At 39.9% G+C, this 26,828-nt stretch overlaps 2 protein-coding genes across 5 annotated transcripts in view; both read right to left on the bottom strand.

The window, feature by feature from the left end:
• adam11 (ADAM metallopeptidase domain 11) overlaps positions 1-14,004 on the bottom strand; it is a 42,933-nt gene extending 28,929 nt beyond the window's left edge. For all 3 annotated transcript variants that reach the window (XM_041815867.1, XM_041815865.1, XM_041815866.1), the window contains exons 1-4: positions 13,625-14,004; positions 13,248-13,399; positions 8,953-9,029; positions 8,383-8,449 (exon numbers count right to left, since the gene is read on the bottom strand). In XM_041815867.1, the coding sequence (XP_041671801.1) occupies positions 8,383-8,449; positions 8,953-9,029; positions 13,248-13,399; positions 13,625-13,682 (354 nt within the window). In that variant the 5' untranslated portion in view covers positions 13,683-14,004. The remainder of the gene's footprint in view (positions 1-8,382; positions 8,450-8,952; positions 9,030-13,247; positions 13,400-13,624) is intronic.
• Positions 14,005-17,446: 3,442 nt separating this feature from the next.
• On the bottom strand, positions 17,447-25,198 carry dbf4b (DBF4 zinc finger B). 2 transcript variants are annotated; one of them, XM_041814911.1, is made up of 12 exons: positions 25,110-25,198; positions 24,536-24,734; positions 23,135-23,326; positions 22,905-22,955; positions 22,715-22,784; positions 22,399-22,463; positions 22,170-22,209; positions 22,013-22,058; positions 20,165-20,293; positions 19,889-20,030; positions 19,652-19,785; positions 17,447-19,532 (listed from the first exon to the last, which is right to left on the bottom strand). In XM_041814911.1, exons 2-12 carry the CDS (start codon positions 24,683-24,685, stop codon positions 18,125-18,127), a joined length of 2,427 nt encoding a protein of 808 aa, XP_041670845.1. In that variant the 5' UTR covers positions 24,686-24,734; positions 25,110-25,198; the 3' UTR covers positions 17,447-18,124. The 2 variants fall into 2 exon arrangements, with proteins under 2 accessions (XP_041670845.1, XP_041670846.1); XM_041814912.1 differs by having other exon boundaries at positions 19,889-20,027.
• Between the last annotated feature and the right edge of the window lie 1,630 nt (positions 25,199-26,828).

Genomic DNA, 26,828 nt, shown 5'->3' with positions numbered 1-26,828 from the left:
TTCAAATTCAAATTCCAAACTTTATTACAGACTCTAGGTCCAGGGAATAAAAGAAACTGAGTGACAGTGCAAAAAGGAGACTAGTGAGAGAGACCACCAAGACACCACTGACTCTGAAGGAGGTACTGCTTCAGCAGCTGAGATGGGAGACTGCATGAACAACTGATAGCTGGGTTCTTCACCAGTAAATCCTTTAAAGGAGAGTCAAAGAGAAGGCCACTGTTGAAGAAAATCAATAAATCTTGACTGGAGTTCACCAAAAGGTATGTGGGAGACTCGCTGGTCAAGTGGAAGCAAGTTTTTCGGTATGTTAAGACCAAAATGGTGCTTTTTGGCCATCAGACAAGATGCTATGTTTGGTGGACACCAAACACTGCACATCACCACAAACGCACCATCCCCACTGTGAAGCAAGGTGGTGGCAGCATCATCCTGTGGGGATGCTTCTCAGCAGTCAGTCCTGGAAAGCTTGTAAAGGTACAGGGTAAAATGAATGTGGCAAAAATACAGGACTTTCCTGGAGGATGATATTATTCAGTCTCTAAGAGACCTACAGCCTGGGAGAATATTGGTTTTCCAGACCATGTCCAATAGAGAATTCGTGGCTGGCCTTGAAAAGGGCTGTTAACACAAAGCCCAAAAGTAAATATTAAAAATCAAATACTTGCAGTTTGAATAAATACCTACTTTTTCTGCTCTAATCAGATGATGTAAAAATGGTTTATTAAAATACCCGGTGCTACAGCTCCGCATACTGTCAATGGTAGCTGCTATCATCCTGACGCCAGTCACATGACTGAAGTATTCTTAGTTGCAACTGTGCTTCTTCCAGCCTATACCCCCTCATTTGTGCTTGCTCATTTTAATTTGGCTTTGAATGTCAGCATTTTCACTCTAGGCAACTGCAAATGAACACATGTAGTGGGTGAAAAAGGCAGCATATACTTTTCAAAGGGGTTTAATTCCTGAAGCTGTTTTTGTAAATGCTGACTTCCTTATAGCCACGACAGCTAGCTAGCCTAACGTTAAACTACAGGTCCTGTCAGTATGATAAACTGAGCTGGTTAGGAATACCCACAAGCTGAGATTGATTGGAAATGACATATTATTTATTTATCAGTTTGTCAGAGACAATACATAGGCATTGATTGACATACAGACAAATCAGTGTTGCAAGCAGTCATGGTAAGTTGTTTTGGTATTGGAATGGGGATGGGGGGGGGCATTCAAAACCAGTGTTTTACAGAAATATGTCAGGACATGGGACATAGAGCTTGAAAAGGATGGTCCCTCACAACAAAATCAAAAACCTTAGTTATGTTTAAAAATAATTTAAAAAGACATCTTCAGGTGTTTAGGACTGCTGTAAGGCGTCAGCTTCACAGATACCTGCACCTGTTTATTCATAATCTCCTAAAGGCCCCATCTGGATGATCATGTTTTCAATATAGTGTTTCCACACTGCCTCTCACAGTACAGGAACGATCAGATTACTACAACTAGAGGACACTTGCTGCTCTCACTCAAATGCATGCAAATAAAAGTTGACAATACAAATAAACTGTATATTGCAGAGAGAATTGCACCATGAATGGTTTTGTACATAATAAAGCAGATTTAATCGAAATGGATGGAGATTACAGTCTTGCACATGCATGAAGCTTCTTGGACTCTAGGTGTGTGTTTGCGTGTTTGTGTGAAAGAGAGAGTCAGTTTCAGGCGATTGTAATGGACCCCAATAAGTAATGTCTGGCAACTGAGCCTGCTGTTGTCTGGCAGAGCTGATAGACCAAAAAGAAAAGAGGTGGTGTGGAGTTGCAGTTCTTTATGCGTGGACAACCTTTAGTCTGAAGTGAAACTCAAACCTATCATGCCTTTCAAATCCAATCCACACATGTACTAAACAATTTCAAATTACAAATAAGGCTTCTATTCTTCAAACCCTTGATCACACAGGCTGCCGTGTCTGTTTTGATGAGAAATCAAAGGCCGACCTACTTGTCTTTCAAGTACATCCTCAATCCATCAAACATGATTCACACAGCTCTGAGAGGAGGCGAAAATCAGAATTTTTATTCATAACCAGGTGAAGATCCAGTGTGGCTGCTTGTCAAACATAACAGTAGATCTCAAAGGGCACACAGATGTGGGTTTAGTTATTAATAAAATATTGAGTAAGGCACTAAAATGCCTTTCATCTCTTTTAGTTTGATATGGCTAAGGAACCTGTTGCCATGCAATCTCCATCTGCAAACATTTGTGATACAAAATGGGTCATTCTGTAGAGCTCAGTGATTTCAATCGTGGTTCAGTGATGGATGCCACCTTTGCAATAAGACAACTTATGAAACATCATCCCTGCTGGGTATTCCAGCCAACTGTAAGTGATATTATCAGGAAGTGGAAGCATTTAGGAACAACAGCAACAGGACTACATAGCAGGGTCAACAACTGCTAAGGCTCTCCTGATTTCCATAGCTGAAGAGTTCTGAACTTCAACTGGCATTGATGTAAGCACAAAAACTACAGCTCTATGGATGAACAGCTGCATGCAAGCCTCACATTATCAGTGTTAATTTAATATCAGAGTTCATAGGAAACATCTTGCAGCGACCATGAATGTTTGCACAATATTTAATGGATACATTTGCATGAATCAGAATGATAAACCAACCAATTCTGATATTACAGAGCTTTGCTAATGATTTATCATATTCAAATATATAGTCAAAACTTTCAGTCTACTACTTTAGTAACTGCTGTTTTAATAAGAATCAAATTTTAGTACTTGCTGGGTTATGTTTACAACATATTCAGACTCAGTGACCGTTTATCTGTCGAAAAAAAGGAAACGACTTGAATCATTCATACCTAATAGTGAGACAGGCTGCAGCACTTAGTCAAGGGGCAACAAAATAAATAAATAAAAGGTAGGATTACAGGGCTAAATGGAGGAAATCAAATTGCCTGACACAGCAGACACACTCTGACTGCAAGAGACTAAGTGCACTTTTCAGAGAGGATGTATGTGCTTCGAATAATTGCCGCTCACTCCCACAAATAAACCATGCTGTGTGCTAACTCCTGGGTTGATGGTGAAATGTCATCAGTGCTATGAGGATAGGGACAGGTAAGCCACTGTGACACTATGTGAGCAGATTAAAGGAAAACTCGAATGGAGGCAAACAAACAGCCATGTCCTGCATCATCATAAACTAACTGAATTAGAAGAGCCAGAGTTTACTCTGTCTGGACTTTGACTCAGCATTATGGTCAGAGAGGAGGAAGGAAATGTAATAAAAGAATAGAAGGTAATGAAAAGTGAAAGGATGAAAGATATCAGCACAAATGCTCAAGCTAGGTACCTAGAAGGCTTTCTATAAGAGTAAGAGGTGCATTTTTACTGTCAGTGTGATTGGTGTTGGGTTGAAGCTGTATAATGTTCTTCGATTATAAAAAATCAGGTGTTACACACTAAAAATACTGAACTAGGGTCTATAAGTGTTCAAAGAACATATGAATAAAAATATGCTTATTGTTCAAAACCAAATGGGTAATTTTTCAGCAGAGGGATGACAAGGACACACAAATTCATCCCATCAATTCTGTCCTCATCCCTAATTCGATTCATCTTTTGGTCGTGTTACATGGAGATTCAATTCCAAGAAGCACGTCAGCCGCTCAATGCAATTTCAAAGATCCAGAGGGACCAATAAAAAAGTGACACATAAAAGCAAGAGGAATTTATTGGAACGTTAAAACTAGATAAATCAAGATTGAGACGGTGGTGGGGGAGGGGGTGCATACGCGTGGTTATTAACCCGGCACAGAGAAGACAAAATGTCTGTGGGTAATTTCCACAGCCTACATAACCCCCGTCCTACAGCAACTCCATTGGCTTCCAGTCAAAATCCTCCTGTATGCATTCATGGCCCCAATCTCGCCTTTCCTTATCTGTCTGATTTCCTCCACATCACCAGATCCTCCTCCTCCATCCTCCTCACTGTGGCCTCCGCCCTCCATAACTCTCAAATGGAAAAAGTTCAACACAACCAGTCCAAAACTCTTCCAAAAGCTGGTTGCCAAACTGGGCAATTGGGGGAAAAGGGCCTCAGTAAGAGAGGTGACCAAGAACCTGATGGTCACTCCGACTGAGCTCCAGAGATCCTGTGTGGAGATGGGACAAAGTTCCAAAAGGACAACCATCGCTGCAGCCCTCCACTGATCTGGGCTTCAAAACACATGAAAGTGTTTGGAGTATGCAAAAAAGTATATAAAGGACTCTCAGACCATGAGATACAAGCTTATCTGGTGTGATGAAACAAAGATTAAACTGCTGGGCCTCAATTCTAAATGCTGGAGGAAACCAGGCACCACTCACCTGTCTAATACCATCCCAACAGTAAGGCATTGGGGTGGCAGCATCATGCTTTGGGGTGTTTTTCCACAGCAGGGCCTGGGAGACTGGCCAGGGTTGAGGCAAATAAGATATTAGAGATGAGATATAAATGAGATACTTTTCAATAAAAACCTGTAGCGCTCAGGACTTCAGACTGGGTCGAAGGTTCACCTTCTAACATGACAATGACCCTAACCATACAGCCAAGACAACACTCCGATGGTGCTTTCTCAACTGGTTCATCTGTACTCAGCCTAATGTCCACTATTTTAGTGTGTGTGTGTGGGTGTATGTGCGCATGTTTGTGTATGAGTGAAACAGTGCATGTGTGTGTGTGAGTGGGTATACATGTAACTGTTGTCTGTGGGGTAGTAGATAGTAGGATAGGGTGGTTGCGGGTGTGTAGGTGTGAGGGAATGACTTTATTTGTCTATGTTAAGCAAAACGTGTTGGTGGGTGGGTGGGTTTGAGGGAATGTTTTAATTTGTCTATGTAAAGCACTTTGAGTTACATGTTATGTATGAAAAGTGCTTTATAAATAAAGTTGGATTGATTGGTTGATTGACAGGAGTGGCTTTCCCAGTCAAGGTGTACAAAGCTTTTGTTTTCACTTTGTCATTATGAATCACTGAGTGTAGATTAATCAGTGTAAAAAGGTTGACTGCAAACATTAATAGCCTCATAGATAGTGGAGTTCTTCAGCCTGCAGAAACAACAAAATCACATATCAGCACTGGTTGATATTTGGTCTTATCTGAGGAGTGTGTCTAAATTTTGGGTTGGATATAAAAACAAAGAGACACAGATTTGTTTCTTATGTTGTCTGGCATTTGATTTTTTTAACATGTGCAAATAAACCCCTAATTGTAAATATGTGGTTTGCTGGAGGTAAGAGTATCAGGTGGTTAAATGTGAGATGTGGACATGATTTGAATTCCCCTCACAACATAACAAAAAAGACCCAAGCTGCTGCTGCTGACTGCTGGTATCCATGGTAACCATTTGCTGATTGGTCAGGTGGTCTTCGGCAGTGAAACAGAGACGGAGCCAAAGCAAGACAGAGATGGAAAGAGGGAGGGACAGAGGCTTAGATGACAAAGAGGAGGGGTATCATTTCACTGATGGTGTTAAGAGTCGAGCTTTTGGACATATTTCTAGAGATTCAGCCTCATCCGTGTCAAGATGGAAACCAGTGAGATACATGAGCTAACACTATTACACACACGAAGTAACATCTCCATAGCTGTTTTCACTTGCCTTTCAAAGGGCCTCAACAGTAGCACTTTCTATGAATTTTTGCCCACAGGAAAAAAACGCTACTATTGATCCTTTTCCATATTCACTCTGTGCTATACCCCCATCAAAAATATACACACATCAAATAAGCTGTTATTAAGGAAGAGCCCCACTGATTTCTAAGTACATCTATACAAAAAAAGAGTTTCTGAGATTTATGAGAATGTTAATGAGGAAAAGCTCTGCATTTTGACAAATTGGCATCATTTTTGTCCTGTCAAAAAGTTAGACAAGGAAATCCAAACCAATGTTATGTGTTAGGGATGGGTGTTTGGAAGAAACCTGCCAACTCCAGCATCTATAATGTTAACAATCAATTAATTGATTAAAATTAATCAAATTCTTAACGACCAGTTAATCGATCATCAATTAATTGTTCCCATCCCTATTATGTATGTATTTCAAATACATTTTAAGTTTGAGGGATGGTTGGTTTAATGTAGCAAAAGGAATGGAAAGAATGTATTAATATCAGTTTAACATTTACACATTCATAATGTTAATATAAATGCCTCAGCTAAAAGTAAAGCCTAAAGTTTAGGACTTTCTGTTTACTGAAAGGTTGTTTGCAATCACACAATCCAAAATAGAGCTGGGCAATGAATCAAAAAATAATCGAAACTGACATTTAGAGGCTCTTACTGACGTAAACCTATAATTATTTCAATTTTTTACCCTTTACTTGAAAAAAAAAAAGACTTTATACGAAAAACATTTATTTCAGCTGATTTTTGCTTTGATTTCAAATGTTTCAATAAATAACCATAAATTGTTAATTTGTGCCAGTTCCTTTCAGTTGTTTGTTTTAAATTATACAAATATTTACAGAACAGAGTCGGAGGTCTGGGGTGGTATAATCATTTATTAATTGTAATCAAGGTAAAAAGTTCAATTAATTGTGGTTTTGATTTTTGCCATAATCGCCCAGCCCCAATCCAGAATGTCTGTTGGGGGTTGGGAGGTAGGGCATAGCCATAAGGAATGACTGGGACTGGAGTAGAGTTTGTACTTAACATCTCTAAATCAATCTGTACACTGCACAAGTCAGCAAAAAATGTCTGTATTCATTGAATATGATTCCCATACTTTACAAAAATGATTTTTACTACAGTTTAACTGATTTACCTGGCATTGAGGTGCTCAAGATCAGAAATAATTCAGCCCTGCAGACCTCCTAGGCCCAGCAGCATCCATCCAGATGAAGGGAAACAAGAGTCTTTGAAGAGTCTTGAACTGAGCTAAGAGGCTAGCTGAGCCCCTTTAACATTAAAATTCTAAATTACATTGTCATAAAAATGCTTTAATCAGAACAGTGATGTACTATCAACAGAATAGACCCTGTGGGGTAAGAGACTGATTACAATGTGCTGTTCACGAACGAGCCTGTTTTATGAAACTGTAGCTAACCCCCGTTCGAGTGCCATTTTCCTTTCCTCCATCCTTTGTTGTTATGTAATCCACATTTAAAAAGCCAAACTGTTACCAAAATAAAGGGAGCCAAACAACCAGCTCTACAGAGTTGAGCCAAATTATCTGAATCTCTAAAAAGACATGGATTTCCCATCACAACAAGCAAGACTGGAGGTTGATGAGACAGATGTCAGCTAAGAAAACACAGATAAGATCAGAGTTTTACGTGCCAAACCATGACAAAACTGGAGTGAACCATACCAGACCACCTTCCAGATACAACGGCTGTGCCACAATCTGCGCACTGAGCGCGCTGCAGAGCAAATCGCTTCCTCCCAAATTAATAGGAGCAGTTCCACTGGCCATGCTCCTAGAAATGCCATTATGCTTCACTTTGCTGGAGATAGTAGAAGGTCTATTTTCAGCGCTGGCTGCTGCCAAACCCTGTCAATTCACATAGATCAGATGGATCCAAACACATGGATAAAACATGCAAAGTTTCCAGTCAACTTCAAAATACACACAATGCACAGACCCCTGTCATCAACATTACATCTCATCCTGCAACAGAGGGCAAAAGGTGACTGGAAAATCAGTGGGTCAAAGAGCTATAGCAGCACCACTGAGGTGGCAAACCACAGACTTTAACTTGAAAACACACATCCTTTGTAGCAAAAATCAAGCTTTTATCTTCTTGATGCTTCCCATGGCTGAAGCAATAAAATCATGGGAACATGTTAAAATGAATGGAAAAATCCCGAATCCCGAAAAGGTTTCAGTGTGAATTTGTAGTTCTCCTGTGATCTTGTAGCCTCTTGTCTCAAACTGCTCAAGGTGGTGCTGTGCTGCACAGCGCTCTAGACATGCTTCCAACACACAAGGTCACTCATCTCTAATTCGAACAAAATGGATTATGAGAAAATTATGGGCAAGACTAAATTTTAAGTAGGAGGAGTAAAGAAACTTTTTTTGTTATCCTGTTTTTTTTTTTTTTCAAATGATTGTTCCGAAATTGTTACAATCGAAATGGTTTATCATTTCGTTAGCATACTGTGAACCACTGATAGGAAGCAGCAATAGTGACAAAATGCATGTTCACAAATAAGTTAATTAGCTAGGATTTAGGAAAGCCAGGTTGATTTTTGTACCTGTGGAAAGATTCTGGTGCAAAGTTTCCACATTTCATTGCTTAAACTAAGCAAAGCTAAATAGCCCCCTGCTGTAGCATCATAATAAATAAAGAGATGTGGTAATAGGCAAAGAAATGCATGTATTACCGTATTCTGTGACAGCTGCCCATCCTCACCATAGTGACGCTCCACATAATCTGAAGACAGGAGGTCGCTGTGGAGAAAAGGGAGAGTAATCATTAGTGTCTACCCGACTTCACTGCTTTAATAATTGTCTGAAAAAGCCGTTTTAAAAGCCATTAGAAGCCATTAAATGTCATTACTTTAAAATGCTTTTCAACAGAGAAATAACATCAATCAGCATCAAATGTGATGTCTTGGGTTCAACAAATGGTTGATTCATGAGTAAAACCAAAATGTGTGAGGATCCATATATCCTAAGCTTCTAAGAGCCAGAAAAGGTGTTACATTAATGCTTCCATTAGTGCAAATGACAAGGAAGAAGAGGGGGAGGGGTTTTACTTTTAAAGTATCATTTAGCCCTCAGCCCGTCTGTACAATGCCAGCACATAGGACATACTGTACAATGCTGACAGTGGGCGGGAGAGACGGATAAGGAAAGATAGGCGGTAAGACTGTGCAGGCGTAAACACTAACATTAAACACAGTTTGTGCCTCCGAGGTAAGGATGTGTGGATGAGCTGCAGGCAGACTTACTGGTTGAGTTCCAGGTCGAGGATGAAGGATAAACCGAAGGCCTTCACCAAGAAGCTGCTCTGGGCCAGATGGATGGGCTGAGGAAGGGACAGAGGGGGGTAAGGTTTAAGGAAACTAAAGAACTAAAAATAGATTGATGTTTGCATTTGGTTTATTTTAAAGGATACTGACTCAGGTTGGAAAAATAAGTCAGGGAGATTTTGTGTTCACTTTTGGTAAGCCAAAAATTAGTATCCAGATCTAATTAATCAATCAGCATTGATGTATCCAGGCATAATTAACTGATCCCTATTTCAGTATCTAGCCTAGATTGATCCAAAAATAGTTGGAGACAGAATTTCCAATATGGCTTCATGAGACTGCATCCACGTTTTATACAGTGACAGCATGCAGTATGACTTTGACTGTCCCTCAAAGGAGCTCTAAACAAATGTTGTAATCTCTGAGGCATAGTACCAGAGTAAAAAACATGCATATTTCATTCAGATTTCTGCAAGGTGTTGGTCCCAGCCTGGCTCAAACAAATGAGTCACTACTCTGTTGAGTGCTTCATGCTTTCAGAAAACCGTGCATATGTTTTGAAAAATATTCCACATTCTCATTAAAAGAAAGTGATGGATGCTCACTATAAAATAATCTTACAAAGAGACTGTTGAAACAAATGTTATTAAAAGGACGTCCTCCTCCAGTAACCTCTCCCTGAAGGCGACACAGCCTCATCCATCCCTGAGGCTTGTTAGATAAACTGCATGTTGGGCCTCATTGCCTCTGAATAACCTTGTTTCAAGGTGAACCCAGTCCATATTATGAGAGGGCGCTCTGTGGTGGCTCCCATCAGTACTTACTGGCCAGCTGCAGGCTAGGCTGGTCTCATTAGTATTAGCATTCACTCTGAAAACCACTTAGTATCAATCCAGACATCCACTGGGTCTGAATGCTGTACAATAAAAACCCTCAATGGTGACCCATTAGCAGAGGGAAGGAAACTGCATCAGAGGATTGGCTGGGAAGGTTATTTGTTGGACTGAAATGTGTTTTACACATTGATTTTATAAATAAATCATGGTCAATATAAATAAGCTTTTTTGACAAAAGAAAAATAGTACAAAAAACTCTTCAATGTCAAAGTGAAAACTGATTTCTACCGAGTAATAACAATTTCTAATGAAATACGTAAGGTAATATAAGTGGTATCATAAATATTCACCCCCTTTAAAGTGGCTGAGATTATTCAAAAGAGGTCCAGTCAATTGCTGCTTGTAGTTCTCTTACAGACTGAATAAGATTACTCTCCTGTAATTTCCTATATTTTGACGCATTCATTTTACCCTGTACTTTTAAAAGCCTTCCAGGACCGGCTGCTGAGAAGCATCCCTGCAGCATGATGCTGCCACCACCATGCTTCACAGTGGGGATGATGCGTTTGTGGTGATGTGCAGTGTTTCATGTCTTGTCCTATGACCAAAAAACACCATTTTGGTCTGACCAGACCAAAGAACTTTCTTCCACTTGACCATGGAGTCTCCTGCCTTTTGGTAAACTCCAGTCAAGATTTAGCATGAGTTTTCTTCAACAGTGCCACTCTCCCATAAAGCTTTGACTGGTGAAGAACAGTTGTGATGTCACAATAAGCACAGATTCTGAACAGTCCATCAGATTTTGTGTTTTCAGACACAGACTAAGGATAAGGTTGTATTATTTTACATTTTGTGGGCAAATAAATACCTTTGATAACCAAATATTTGTGCAAAGCATTAAAAAATCATTTTTTCCATGGGAAGTCCCATTTAGATAATTTGTTTCCACAATGGAAAGTATTCTCCTGCTTCAACCCTACATCTACATTCAACTTCTGTACAGTCATAGAGCTCAGACTTCTCCACTGACCAGTCAACAGACATCCTGAGACACCGAGCACAGCTCAAGGTCAGACCTGTGTCATATCCACTGACCGACAAGCTGCTGACTGATAGATAGCACAGGTAACAAGAGAGGACAGGTAGAGGTGTGAAATATTATCTAATGGACTCTAAAGCAGGCAGCTAAAAAAGGGGGCCTATAGTGTTTGTGACATTACAGGCGAGGACAAAAAAAGGGTCAATAAGGTCCTGAGAGGGCAGATGGAGAGTCGGGGGTGGGGGAAACCATCCCTCTGTTTTAGTCCTAATTTTAAGCTATGTTGTGTTGCTTTTATTTAAAGATAATTATCAATATTTCCGATGCAGCACAGCAGCTTTTTCTAGTGTTGTTTTAAGATAATAGGCTGGTCAAACAAACAGCATTATTCTGCTCCTTATATAGCTTTTATTTCACTATTCTAAGTTTTATATTTTATCAAATACACATTATATCAGTTATTATAGCCACATATTCTAAAAAGTTAGAGTTATGGTAATCTAGTGTATTTTTCTTTAGTTCATTATGTAGGTACTGCACAAAATTTTCTGTTGCATGACTCAAAATTTTATGAGAGGGGCCTGACTGCATGACTGCAGACCGAACATCTCTGACAGCCACTCTCACGTGAAACATATTTCCAGTTTAAGTTTTTTTTTTTTTTTCCAAAATTCAACTTTGTTTATAAGTAAGTCTGGCAGTCACATTCATGAAATAACCACATTGAAAATATTACATACTAAAGAATATTTCATAAATAAAACAGAGATCAGAGGTCTAATTCAGGATTAAATTATGTATAGACCTGTTTTAGAAGGAGTAACACGAATGGTGGCTCACTTAAGCTATGTTAGCTTTAGCTAAAGCTAACATAGCTAAGCTAGCTATGTAATTAACGTTACTACATAAGCAAGCTTTAGCAACATAAGCCTTAATATAGCTGCCTAGCTGCTTTGTGGTCGTGGCTCTAGCTATATTAGCTACATAGATAATGTGCATAAGCTATGCTTGCTGCATTAGAATGTTTTCATGTAGGATGAGCTTTTTTTCCTGTGAGCACACTGTTTTGAAACGGTTTGCTTTAATAAACATTTTGCCATCAGGTTTTGCAGGTCAGGTTTTTAACTTTTGGCATCCAACCCATTACCTTAACCCTTATCCTAAAGGTAAGTTTGATCTGATTTTATTTCAAAAGTTTTACCATCTGTTCTGAATTATACAGGGTCTCAGATGCACAGCCTGTGAGAGTGGCTGTCAGAGATGTACAGTCTGCAGTCAGACTGTGTTGAGCTTTTTTAAACCTACTGTGTGGAACTTAAAAGTTGCAATCGTTTTGGCGCCCCCTGTGGATAAATATGCACCTCTCATCTCTTTGCTGACCTTGTCCTGAATCTCATCCTATTGTCTTCCAACAATCAAACAACTTGCACATCAAAAATCTTTGCTGTTTCTTTGCTAGCCTATCCTGTCAGTCACCTTTTCCCACACCTACCGCATCCTGTGAAATAAGTGTGAAGAATTAGCCTTATTGTTGACAGTGTCTTGATTTGTCAGGCTAGATGTACACCAGTATTTCATGCACCAGTATTTCAAGAGACATTGACTTGTACGTCCCTCTTGTAAATGCACTGACTGAGGTCTAATGCTAAATATTAAGCTTTGAAGGGAGTCAGCTCAGCATTTTTCTGCAGCTTCTTGCTGCTGATATCATCCTGTACTACTGCAACCTAGGATGATGATTGTGTCACACTACCCCAGCAACAATTAGCCTTAAAGCATGCAGCCCAACTGCCATGATAATAAAACTTTAAATGAAACATTTCAAAAGGTGAATTGTGCTATTTGAGTGATTTTATACAATTTACTGTGACACAAAAAAAGATCAAGATAGAAATATTAGTTATTATTAGAATGTAGAGTGACTGAGCTATGCATATGAGAGAACTTAAGCTTAGATAGAGGTGACTTCAAATCTTGCTGAGGGACTTCTCAAAGGAAACTTCATTGACATTTGCCAATGTTCCATCCAGATTTGACTGAAACAATGTGAGAACTCAGATCACACCAGACCATAAATCATGCAGTGTGAGCTCATAAATCGTGAGCATTGCTTGTGCATCTGTTTTATAACCTTTAAAGAAGTATATGTATTGGGCTATAACAGAAAGTGTGTCTCTTTGAGCGAATGCAATGTGCATCTAACAAAACATGGAAATTGTAAAGACTGAAGAACACAATGAAGGTCAAGGATATAAAGTAGAACGTGAAGTTAAGTGAAGTCCATATACTGTTGCAGCATATGTATCCAAACTGAATTTTCACTACTCAAATACTCTCAGTTCTGCAGACTTGTGAGACGGATGTAAAAAAATAGATGAATGGGTGCACAACACACTCACATGTGCTGCAGCAGTGTAGTTCTTGACCCTTGTGTCCAGGCGGCTCTGGAGCAGCTCTTCCTGGGAGTGGAGCTGTTGGAGGAGCCGTTTTGGCCGAACGACCTCTTCTGCAGGAGGGAACCTCTCACCCACACTCCCCCACTGTCTCACACCTGCAAGAGGGCACAAGGATTTTCCGTTCACTTGAACAAGAGCAGACCGATCCCATGGAAATCCAAATTTAACGTTGTGTTATCCTGCATGACTTGAGGTGCTTGTTGATACCAATGCAACAGCACCACGGTCCATGATGTTAAGGCGCGCAGGTGAAGTGAACGCGGTAAAGAATAAAACCTTATCACTGATATCAGGTTGTCTTTCATGAAATAAAATCTTACCTGTCACGGAGCCCCGCGCAAACACTGCAGCGAACAGCAGGCATCTCACAGCGAGCATGGTGCTCACATAGTCCTCGTGATGTCCTCGGTGCAGCGCCGTTACATGAACTGAGAGGAGGCGCGCGCGGAGCTGCGGTTGGACTGTTGTTGACAGAGGACACAAACACAACAGCGGGGCTCCTTTGAACGAGGCGCCCGCATCTCTCGCCTCCTTTCACCGCCTCCGGTGAACTAAAAACGCCCCGGTGAGGCTGCTCTCCTCGGCTCCAGCGGCATGGTGGGGTCGGTGAGGGTGGGTGTGTGCGTGTCGATGTCACCGTGCTTTGCGCCTCTCGGCCTATCGTCGAAGGCTCGCGCGGAGATATGAGGCTTTGCGAGGAGCTCAGGACCTGGAAACAAGGAGCACGTGGGACTTAGCGGACCCACCCACTAATTAGCGCTGAAGGGTCCAAAAGCTGGACCAAGAGCAGCCTACCTGTTCGAAACCATAACCACAAACTGGAAGCAATTTCTTTTTAAAAACCTATTTATTGTATTTCTGCTGACTTGAAAAGTTACGATTATTTTAAAAACAATTAGCAAACTTTTAAAAATGTCAGCAAAACAGGAGGCAGCATTTCAATGCATCTATAGTTGGATATCCAATAAATGTTATGTTAGCTCGGATTTTTGGTCACCACCTAAGTTTGTCCATCAGGGGGCCAGGTTAGCAAAACATGGTCCATCCTAAAGCAATGATGCCCACATGTCATATAAAAAAACACTCAACATTCCATGTTAAAGGAAACAAATACAGCCTGCTTATAAAGAGTATTCAACCCATTCATTTACTGATTTGATAAATCAATCATGGTCAACATAATTTGGCTCTTTTGACACAAAAAAACTCTTAAACGTCAATGTGAAAACAGATTTCTACGAAGTAATGTCAGAGAAATAAAGATATACGAGGTAAAATAAGTTATCAGAGGTCTGGCCAAGTCTCACAATTAGTGAAACTGGGATCACCTGAGGTCAGTGAATGTGTCTCAAGTGACATAATTATAAAGACACCTGCTCCAAGGTCCAGTCACTGGAGCCAGTATTCCTGGCTACCATTACACCATGAAGACAAAAGAACACTCCAAGCAACTCAGAGGAAAGGTTATTAAAAAATAAAAGTCAATGGATGGAAACAAAAAATATTTGAGGCACTGAACATCTGCCAGAATTCAGTTAAATACATCACCAAGAAATGGAAGGAATCTGGCACGTGTGTAAATTTGCTCACAAACTGAGTCACCGTGCAAGAAGGTGACTAGTCAAAGGGCCCACAAACACACCTATGACTTCTCTGGATGAGTTTCAAACTTCAGAAGCTGAGATTGGAGAGACTCTGTTTACAATGTTCTTCACCAGTCAAAGCTTGTCATGTACTTTTCCACCCCTGCTGAACACTGTTGGATACAGTCATGGACAAAATTATTGGCACCCCTGGAATTTTTCCAGAAAACACACAATTTCTCCCAGAAATTGTTGCAATTACAAATGTTTTTGGCATGAAATTTTTTATTTCCTTCATGTGCATTGGAACAAAAGAAAAAAAAACAAGAAAAAAGCCAAAATTTACATAATTTTACACAAAACTCAAAAATGTGCCAGACAAAATTGTTGTCTTAGTACTTAATTTTTGGTTGCACACCCTTGAGCTTCGTACACCTCTCAACTGGAATTTTGGACCACTCTTATTTAACAAACTGCTCCAGGTCTCTCAGATTTGAAGGGTGCCTTCTTGCAACAGCAGTGTTGAGATCTCTCCATAGGTGTTCAATGGGATTTAGATCTGGACTCATTGCTGGCCAATTCAGAACTCGCCAGCACTTTGTCTGCAACCATTTCTTGGTGCTTTTTGAGGTATGTTTGGGGTCATTGTCCTGCTGGAACACCCATGACCTCTGTCGCAGACCCAGCTTTCTGACACTAGGCCCTACATGGCGGTCAAACAGCCTCCAGATTTTGTGATTCCTTGCACACAGTCAAGGCACCCAGTGCCAGAGGCAGCAAAACATCTTTGAAGCTCCACCATGTTTGACTGTAGGTACTGTGTTCTTTTCTTTGTAGGCCTCATTCTATTTTTTGTAAACAGTAGAATGACGTGCTTTTCCAAAAAGCTCTACCTTAGTCTCATCTGTCCACAAAATGTTCTCCCAGAAGGATTGAGGCTTACTCTGGTACATTTTTGCAATCTCCAGTCTGGCTTTTTTAATGTCTCTTTGTCAGCAGTGGGGTTCTCCTCAGTCTCCTGCAATAGCGCTTCATGTCATTCAGATGATGACATATGGTCCAAGCTTACACTTTTGCACCCTGAGTCTGCAGGACAGCCTGAATTTGTGTGGAAGCTGACTGAGGATGTTTATCCACCATTCCAACTATCCTGCATCGCATTCTTTTGTCAATTTTTCTCTTCTGTCCACGTCCAGGGAGATTAGCCACAGTTCCATTGGTTATAAACTTCTTGATTATATTACGCACAGTGGAAAAAGGAATTTCAAGCTCTGGAGATGATCTTGTAACCTTGAGATTGTTAATATTTTTCCACAATTTTGCTCCTTAAGTCCTCAGACAGTTCTGGGCTCTTCTTTCTCTTCTCCATGCTTGGTGTGACACACACAGACACACAACACAAAGGTTAAGTCAACTTTTAGACATTCTAACTGGCTTCAGGTGTGATTTTTATATTGCCATTACCTGTTACTGCCACAGGTGAGTTTAAATGAGCATCACATACTTGAAATAAAATGATTTACCCAGTTTTAAAAGGTGCCAATAATTCTGTCCGCCCCATTTTTGAGTTTTGTGTAAAATTATGTCAATTTTGGCTTTTATCTTGTTTTTTTTGTTTGTTTTGTTTTGTTCCAATGCACATAACTGAAATAAACATGTGTATACCAAAAACATTTGTAATTGCAACGATTTCTGGGAGAAATGGTGTATTTTCTGGAAAAATTTCAGGGGTGCCAATACTTCTGTCCATGACTGTTTCATGCAGTATATATGTGAAAGAGTCTATCTGGCATGTCAGGTTATGACTTAAGTCAAATCTACCAAATGGTTAATTTTTCCAAGGCCCAAAAGTATAAAATTGGGTTACAGTTTTTTAATTTTTTCTTCTTCATGTCCATACTGAGGTGATGAGGTTATTATTCTTTTCAGTTTATCTATTTGATAAAACTGCAAAAAGTGTTTTCTGCAGTTACTCATCAGTCTGTTTTGCACTTGTGAGTCTGTATTTTAGTCTCCTCTGTTCTTGAGGGGGTGGCTCTTGCCAAGAAAAGCACGATATACCCTTTAGCCAAAACTTGATTTCACAAAATGCAAAAGACTTTAAAACCAGCCAGCATGGAGAACTACTTCTTAAGGGCTGTAAATACTTTGCACAGCTTGTAACGGCCTAAACAGCATAATCTTTTGAGGCAGACCCTAAGATTCCCCTCAACACTAAATCAAGGGCAGTACTGTGCTGCTTCACTTTTGGACAGTTGTAGCCACACAAATGATCTTTTCATTCATGCAGCTGTGGATATTAAAGGGTTATGTAACTTCGGTTGGAGATCAGATATCAAATATTGTTTGCGTCAGCTGGAAGCTGCGCTGACGAGCCAAACAGGACACATCGACCCTCCGTTCACTGCCCTTCCTCATCCTTCAGTCCTCATTTAGCTCTCCTTCAGCCTTTCAGCAGAGTCAGCATTTATTACAAAGAATAGGAAGAGTAATATTCAGTGTACCACAAGTTTTTTTACCCAAGAGAGAACCTTTTCTGAGTCCAATAGAAGGAAATGGTGATGGTTAAAATCCTTTATTAAAACACACTGTACAAGGACATAAAGTTTTGCTCACACTAAAATCATGTGGTATATCTCATAGATTGCTATATTCTGCACCTGTTTAAATTGCCACATAAGACATGGTGTGATTTTGGGACAGCGTGGGGTTTTGTTTACTTTTGCATTGACCTTGCACTACAGATAAGTGAAGATGGTAAACTTCTTGCTCTCTCTGACAGTCAGTCCTCTGGCCCACCTTCAAAATGCAGGAAAAGCCATTTGACATTAATCACAGATTTGTTTCACGTGTTGTGCGAGTCCTTCACTAACGCCTGAGCGCTAGTGAGAGTGGGATCTGATCCAGACGCAGCACTCACTGTAATTGAGTAATGCACTCCTTCAGAAATGCCTCATTAAATTCTCAATACCACCGTGTGTTCCCGGACATAGCTGCTCAGATGCTGCAGTCAGTGATAAAGGATGCTATGAACTCATGAGAAGTTGCAGCATCAGCTCAGACACTTCTATTAGAAAATAAACTATGGTTAAAAATCTGCATCTCTAGTAACAGCGTCACATTTTAGCTGCACAAAGTTTTAAATACTTATTCAGTGTACATTTCACTGGCTTTTTTTGATGACTTGAAACGTGACATGACTTGATTATTCCAGTTCTTGAAAGTGATTAGAAACAGTCAATGCTGAACCTCCACAACCTGCACCACAGTTCGTGAGAACACAGAAGGGTCCATTTCATCCCCACTTAGCGAGCTTGCCGTGTTGGCTGGCTGTAGGACGGTGTGTAAGCGGGACTCATAGCTGCTATCATGCATCCAAGTACACGGCCTATGGAGGAGCTCCTGGTCCAGCTCGCATGTCTGCTCAGCAGGGGACAAGGGGGCAGCTGCAGTTGATCCGATGTGTGAGAGAAGCTCACAGTCCCAGTCTGAGTCTGATGATGATGGAGAGAGGGCGGTGAAGTCTGGTATGAGGGCCGGCTCTATGCACACAGATGTGGAGAGGGGTTGTAGGTGCTGAGAGTCTTGGCTTGAGAGGGATTTGTTAAAGTGAACAGGAGGATCAAAAATCTTTGAGTTTGAGGAGGGTGGCCATAATGGCTGATCAACAGAAGTGCTACTATGAATGTTTTGAGTCAATGTCCAAGTGAAATTCTGTACAACAGGAATAGAAAACAATGTAAAATCCTGTTTTAAAGGACCAGTGCATGTAGAAGAGAATTTTTGGTTTGGAGAGGATGGTAAATCTGGATAGTAGATTTTGTCTAATAATACACAGCCCTCAGGTTTCACCTTAGAGTCTTTTTCTAGTTCTGCAGATTCATGACCTTGTTCTGTAATCCTCCTTTTTTTGCTCCGGCTGTAGTCTGGGCTGGCTGATCTACAGCGCTTCTTAGGGTTTGGTGCTGTCGCTGACTGTCGAGGGAGGGAACGAGATCTACAAGAAAATGGCGTAGCATATTCCAAACCTTCTGTTGAACAAATAATCCCTCTAAATCCTAGTTCACTGTCTTGGTTTGATCCTTTTACTAATTCCATATTTGTCAAAGCCACACAGGAAGTAAGTGGGTCGGAGACAAGAATTGTGATGTCTGGGACAAACTGAGACTCATTTTCTCCTTTGTGTCCCTCTGCAGCGTCATCCACAGTGTACTTCTGAGGGCTGAGGATCGGAGGCTCTGAGTATAAGCCGTGTGGCTCCAACATATGAGAGGGATAAGAGACTTGTGGGCTGAGGACTGGAGGAAGGGGGTAGGGGTCTGAGGACAGGCAAGGGGAGAGATAATGGGTACCAGGCAGCTGGTGGGATAAGTGGTTGGTTTGTGGTTCAACATCCAAAGCAGGCATGGCTGGACTGAGCGGGAGCTTGGTGTCAGTGAGAGTGGTTGAAGGCTGGACATCAGTAGAAGGGGTGGGACGCTGAAGTCCTGGTGATGGGCTGGCAGGGCCAGAAGGAAGAGGATTGATAGGAGGGTCAAAGATGTGAGTGTTGAATGACTGTAGGGCTTGAACAGCTCGCTCAGTCTCAACATCAGTGAGAGGCTCCAGTTCACAGACATGCTCCATGGGCATAGGAGAAAGTGGTCTAGAATGAACAAATAGAAAATAATAAAATTCCCCTATTTAAACACTAAAAACTGACTATGTGAGATAAAGCAAACTACAGAAATGTTAGGGAGTTCCTCAGCAGAAAACAAAACTAACCTGTTTAGGATTTCTTCTTCTGGTTGAGATGTATTGAGTTCAAAACCTGGAAGCATTTCAGACACTAGTTGGTCCACAACAGTGTAGTTAGAGGGATCCAGCACAAACGCACGATGCTGATCTGACTGCAAGTGCTGTGAGGTTAAACAAAGAGAAAAGTAAAAAGAAAGTACAGGCCAAAGGAAAAAATAATAATTTAAATGTGATCTAAAAAGAGTTATACTTAAGCATTTCTACCTCTTCCAGATTATTTAAGTGTTGATGACAGCATTCACAGTAAGACACATCCTTTTTGCGCGGCCGCCAGGGTGAAGGGTTACAGCTGACTGGAGTTTGAGATTTGTCCTGAACGCTGCTTTCAACTTTCTTCTTCTCCCTACTTAAATATCAAAGGAATAAACACTCTGAAATGGATCCTTTTTGGTCCAGAATTAAACAAAAATGTGAGCTTAACTTTAATCCAAACTAGCCAAACATGGGGTATGTCAGTAAAATGATGTCCATTAAACAAACCTTGTTTTATTTTCTAATTGCCCGGTCTGTTTTTCAAAGAAAGCAGGAGGAGATTCAAAGGGACTGAATCTCCCGGAGTAGCACATCGTGGGGAAAGTCATGGACTGCATATGAAGAGGTCTGTATTTCCTGGTTAGAACAGAAAACACAGAATTACGCACACACAAAATGTATATAAGCTATCACTAAAATGTTGTCCAGATTCTGAATAAAACACAAGATACTTGTGCCCTATAAAGAGGATCAGCGCTCAGGGAAGAAATCCCTAATCCATCAGAAATAAAACCAAATAGAGTGCAGACAGAACAACAAAGACTGACTATAGAGCCAATTTTTACTATCAAACTGAATATATATCAGGATCACATAGCAAACTAAATTTGACACTAGAAATCTGATATGTACTCCAGCTCGACTAATATTCAAATGTTTCAGAGGTCTTGGGCTCAGTTTCTTCCAGCGATGGCCCCTGCATCAGGCAGAGCACTTCAATTAACTGAAATGAGAAGGCCAATGAAAAGAGCTGTTTGCACTCTGAGATCCCCTGCAGGAAGAGGCAGCCGAGCTTGCAAAGCCCCATCGAATAGAAACCGTATCCGCTAGAGGTCTGAGCTCCTGGGGAGCAGCTTCACTCGGGGCTCGTCACATTACATGATGGGACTCCCTCACAGGTTCAATTAAGAAAATCATCTGGGTTGAAATGTAAACCTCCAGAACTAGCACCCTGTGGGGCAGAAAGGGCGGAAGCAGGGGAACAGATCACTGCCACCCATTGTTGTATCGCTGTCATTATGCCTAATGATACTAAACAGCCCTGACATGAACCTGGGCAGACATGAACTTAATTTCCTTGCTGAATTCTGGCTGTACATCTTTGATTATATGGGAATAAAACCACAGGAACAAGTAGTCACTTCTTTAAAGTTCAGTCAGTTTCACCATGTTTTACACTGAGTTTAAGTTCTTATTTCTTAAGTTATTACTTAACTGTCGTGTATGAAGAGTAATGCTCCACTTTATCCTTGTTCTCTGAATCTTTTTTTAGCTGTTTAAAACAAATTAAGCTTCAGAATCCCATCTCCTTCTGACTGCTAAAAACCAAGCAGCAGGCAGACAAAGAGAGGGACAAGCTGCTGAACACAGTGGAGCATTAAGCTCCATTGCCAGATATTGCTAAGAGAGATTGGTAAAGGCCAAAAACAAAACTACAAGAAAGCCTACACCATATCCAAGTCTCAAAATGCTGCTCCAAACCAAGTTAAAGATTATCTGTATATTCACAAGTTGTTTATGACACCACCAAGTGGGAGACAGTAGGTCATGATTCTCCCCTCCTGCCTACTAACCAGGGCTTCAGCTTTATCAAAAGCCAGGAATCTTTTGGGTAGGTAACAATTTAGGTTGCTGCTCAATATTAGGACAGATCAATTAAAAATAAAGAAAGTAGATGACAAACAATGGACCGCATCATGGAATTTACATTCTTTTAGCAAAACTAACAAATTTAAACAATTCATGGAAGAACACCTTTAGCTTTATACATCATTTTTACGTGAAATTGCTACTCTAACTACAAAAAAATATGTTGGCTGTAAAGAACTTTATTTTGGTGGATTTGTATCATTATTGCCCAAACGATGATTAGGTTTCAGCATTTTAAATCTAAATAATTATATCTTTATTATTTAACTCCTTACAAATAATGCATATAACTGTTTGATGAGCAAAAAAAATTACATTGTGAAGACCATCCCAAGCACAAACTAACCCTAAACTATCGAAATTATCTGCCTCCAGCCCTGTTACTAACATACTAGTAAACTGTACTGAATGAGTACTGACACATACCTGCTCATGTCCTCAATTTTTAGATAGGGAGACCGCAGAGCTGCAGCTGTCCACCAGAGGAAAGCAAAAGAAATATAAAGTTTGTTAGTCTGATACTAAAACAAACAGTGTTGCTTACAAATATTCAATGAAGCACCACATACATGTTTAAACCTACCTTTGACAACATTGGCATTTTGTTGTTTGTTGTACGTTTTCTGTATTAGGAAAAAAAAGAGATTCAGTCTCTGATATGAAAGAGCACAGAAGCAAGTGGACACTATGTCACACATTTTAAATTTTTCTTTTTATTTGTGCTACATAAACCAAAATGAAGGCCATTAGATTATTTGGTCTTTACTTGTGTAAAACAGCAAACATTCTGTTGATGTGTGAAAGCATCTTACCTCTGGCCTCTTGGGTACTGTACTGAAGCTCTCTCGAGTCAGCTGTTTCAAATACAACAGGACATCTGATACAAAGTTATGGTGCAAAACAAGATTTTTTTTTTTATTTGTGTGATTAATAATGTGACATTTCAATGACTGCTCCGCTGATTTGCAACAAACTTTTCCAGCTTCTACCAGGGAGCTGCAGCAGCACTGGACTAGCACCCAGATGGCGCCATCTGGTGTGAGCAGAGGTTTATTACATACAGATATGAACAACAAAGACAGAGGATTTTTGCACCAGTTCTTCCACTGGAGTTTCTCAAAAGGATACCATCCACAAACAGAATCTTCACTCCCCACGACCGAGCGTTAGCCAAAACACTGCTCCCCTTCAATCGTTCCTAAAACAAAACAAGGTAATTAGAAACACCATTTCAGCCTTCAGTATACTACCAATACCCCAAATTTGAATAAAGCCAGCAGTTCTGCATATAAATCATATTTTGCCTATACTGGCTTACATTGTTGCGGATGGCTTTTTCAAGCAGGGCTTTCCCACGGCTGCCACAAACCTGAGGTGGAGAACACAACAGCGGATTTATATAATACCAATTGCATTAAGCTGAAGGATACCACAGACAAATATACTGATTAAAAAGAAGTGGCTGCTTGGTTTCAAAGAAATCATATATAACTTTTGATCCAATATATTAGTCAGCAGTAAATGGTTTAAACACAAGAGGTTAAGTACCGTTGGTCTTGGAGTTCCTGGTCGCTGTTTGCCATTGCTGAGGGCACTTTCTCGTGTCGTTATAGGATTTTGGGCCTCATCCCTCATCTCCTTTGCTCCTGCTTTGGTCTTGGTACACCTCGACTCACTCTGGCCCTCTTGACTCCCCGTCACAACAAAGCTTACATCCTTGTGCAAGAAACTCTCAACCCTCTTCAGAAGCAGAAAGAAAAAGAGTGGTCGATCATTACTTTCTGCAGAGACTTGATCACTGGCAGATCTTGAGAATTCCAAGTACTAAATTTGACAAGAATTGAAACTGAGCACTGGAATTAGCGAAGTCATTTGTGACAAAACTACAGCGTGATATTAAAGCTCAAACACAGAGAAGACTAAAAATGGCACTTTTTTTAACCACAGAACAGTTCTTTCATAATTGAAAAGAGCAGGTAAGGAACACGGCAGATAGCAATATTCACTTCAGCACTTGAATCCATATGCTTTTTGTTGCTGACCTTTAACTTTAACAATAACCAAGCATTTTTATAAAGTGTTATGCTGGCACATAGTCAAAAGTACTGTGAGTATGAAAAATTGCCTAATTTTCTTCATACAATGTTAAAAGGTGTGGTTTCGAATAAAAAAACGATACAAGTAAAAAACATCTTCAAATCAGAGTCACATTTCCCCAGCATTCTTGGTACAGCAAAAAGTAATACTTTATGATTGTAATCTGACTTTTACCCTTAAGTAAATCAATACACAATGATGGTTCATCCAAATTTTTGTATATTTTTTTCAGGGTTGTCAAGATTAATAGCATGAACCACAATTAACAATGATCTACAATTAACGCACTGATTTTTCAAATCACAATTAATCGCACACTTTTATTGTCCCTTTCAACAAACTTCTGCCACATCTACCTGTAGCCATAGTGATGTAAAATAAGTCTGTGACTAATTTTTAATGTTTAATTTCTCTTTAAAAAAAAAAAATCAAGTCAAAAGTCACCTGCGCCTTGACTACATTTTTACTGCTCATTTATTTCCTCCATAAAAAGTTCCCTTTTCTATGGTTAGGTCCATGATAAATTCTTCAATCTACCTATAAAGCAAGTCTGTATCCAAACTCAAAGTCAATGACCCCAAGTTTAAGACAGCAGAGAAATCCAAAAATGACAGAACAGTTTAATTGTAAAATACAAGAATAAGGATGTGATTAACTACAGAAACCCTGGGATTAATCATGATTGAAAACACACCCACACACATATATATAAATCTTTTGACACTCCTAATTATTTTGTTTTTTGGTGTTAACTGGCTGGATTAGAACCTGAAAACTGTTTTATAAATATAAGCAACACAACACAGGATATGCCGACATACAGCAGAGCAGTTCATCTTTTTAACACCTTACCCCTCCTAGAAGTGATATGGCCTCCAAAAGCAGAGCTGTGGCACGTTTCTTCACACTATCCAGGTAGAAAATCTTCCCCTCCAGCTTCTTCTGCCCAGGACAGAGAGAGCCCAGGAGGCCCTGCTTCTCTGCATAATGATGCTTCTGCATAATCCTGGTGCAGGAAGAGAGCTTACAACTCAGGAAAAGTACCAGGACCCTACCAGCCAAGAGGAAAAACAAAGCTATGTTAATAGTATGCTTACAGAAGGAGATGGGGTTAAATACAGACATTATATCGTATCAGATAGTGGCTATTTAACCATTAAAGACATATTAAGTTTATACAACCGTATACTCATTCAATGTTACACAGAGAAAATGTATTCACATATAAAAGCAGCACACTTCTATTATTACCCTCGTTAGCATACTTAGCTGCAGCATGTAACGTTAGCTGACCTCTGCTAGCTCGGCTTTCTTATGAACACACAACGCTTGGGCAAAAATACGTCAAACACGTTTTAATGGGGTTGAATTAAAAGTTGGAAGTTTTTCACGTCGTCGAGTTAAAAATAAAAAGTTACACACTTACGTTTTGTTAAGTTACAAAGATGTCAAAATAGTGAACAAAGTGTTGCATCAAAAGGTGCTCTCAACGCCAACCGCCGCTTTTTTAAAAACACTGGCGGAGACGTGAGAATGAAAGTGACGTCACATCCGGTAAGGCGCCGCCTTCATGTACTAATCCCTACTGTAAGCAGTGTGACAGCACATTTCTTTTATAAAGTCAGCAGTAAAATTAAAAAGATAATCTTAAAACACAGTAGGAGACCGATTTAAGCTCTTCAAAATACTCGCATTCATTCGTCAATATCGCTGACTTAAACGCTTTCTTCCATTACGTTGCAGGGATTTGAGATTTACGCACTGTCCTGAACGCCGCATAACGATTATTTCGGCAAGATCTCGGATTTTTATAGAGTTTTGTTTGTCTCGTGATTTTCAAAATAAAGTTTCTGAAAATAATATTCGCAACCTCTGTGAAGAGGTTAAATTCTTGGAGGCTTTGCAGTTAAGAGTCGGTAAAATATCAGATACAGTAGTACAATAACCCTTATATGCACTGGAACACATTTCACACAATGACAGGCATGGCATCCATCTGCTTTGCAAGGTTAACGGTACAATAAAAGAGCTAGATATAGCGCATGAAACCAAATAAAGATAAACGAATTTGAGTTGCATAAAAAAAAATACCCAATTTGATCAAAGTTGCCATAACGGCTTAACGTCCTTAAAAGATTTTTTAAAAAAATCTTTAGCTTTCCAAATGTAATTAAATAGAAACTGATTAAATACTTTTTTGTTGGCATTTTTTTTAAATCAAATTGAACAGGAAAGTTTTATCCTTTCCTACCCGGCAGAGGGCGTTGTCCCTTTATACACAGTTATCTTAGTCAACAAAAAGCCTGACTACAGCGGGAGAACTTTCTGGGGCCAAACCAAATATAGGGGGCCCATAGAGGAGAGGAAAATCACGGTCTATTTTAAAGTTTAACTGTGATAACCATGTTTTACATGTACCCTGAAAAATTACCACTCTCAATAATAATAAAAATTTGATTGATTTATGCCATAGTAAAATAAATGCTCCTCTTGAAACAGAATTACCTTATTTTGGTAGTTTTTACAATGCGGATATGCACATTGACTAAACCATTTGGAAAGTAATGTCAAACTTCAGAGCTTAAGCCATAATGTACACAAACAAATGCCAGGAAGCCAGAAAATAAAGTAGAAGGAACTGAAATAACTCAGAGGCTCAAGTTTTTGGTAATTGCCAAGAGGCAAAAGAGTGCAAACTGGCAAAAAAGGGCTTAAAAGTGAAAAAAAAAAAAAATTGGCAGAAAAAAAACAGTGAAAAAAGGTTAAATAATTGAGTAAAAATCTTGGTTTTAAAAGGACAGAAAATGACAGAAAAAATGTTTAGAAAGTGCCTGTAATTGGCTAAAGGTGTTAACGATGGGCAAAAAGTGGCAAAATGGGTTAATAGAGGCAAAAAAGTGAGAAAAATGTGCAGCCGAAGTAGTGAAAAAGGGGTTTAAAAGTAGCAACAAGGGGTTAAAGTGGCAAAAATGGGCAGAAAGTGGCAATAATCAGTTTAAAGAGGCACAAATTGGTCAAATGTAGAAAAGGGACAGACACAGTGATGGAACGACGTTAAAACGTGGTAGTTTTTGTAATTTAGATGTCAGTAGCAGGTTTTAATTTGAACATCAGAGCCCAATAATAGTTTGGCACACTTTTCAGC

The sequence above is a fragment of the Cheilinus undulatus genome, linkage group 20 (assembly GCF_018320785.1).
Source record: "Cheilinus undulatus linkage group 20, ASM1832078v1, whole genome shotgun sequence".
Classification (NCBI taxonomy): Eukaryota; Metazoa; Chordata; class Actinopteri; order Labriformes; family Labridae; genus Cheilinus; species Cheilinus undulatus.
The sequence above is the reverse complement of the archived record's forward strand: the minus strand, read 5'-3'. Positions and strand labels throughout refer to the sequence as shown.

Excerpts from the sequence above, each read along its gene's own strand:
- dbf4b (XM_041814911.1), bottom strand. The coding sequence starts at position 24,685 with ATGCAGAAGCATCATTATGCAGAGAAGCAGGGCCTCCTGGGCTCTCTC. Across the intron at positions 20,294-22,012 it reads AAAATTGAGGACATGAGCAG|GAAATACAGACCTCTTCATA; the intron begins GTATGTGTCAGT and ends TGTTCTAACCAG. Across the intron at positions 19,786-19,888 it reads ACTTAAATAATCTGGAAGAG|CACTTGCAGTCAGATCAGCA; the intron begins GTAGAAATGCTT and ends TTAACCTCACAG.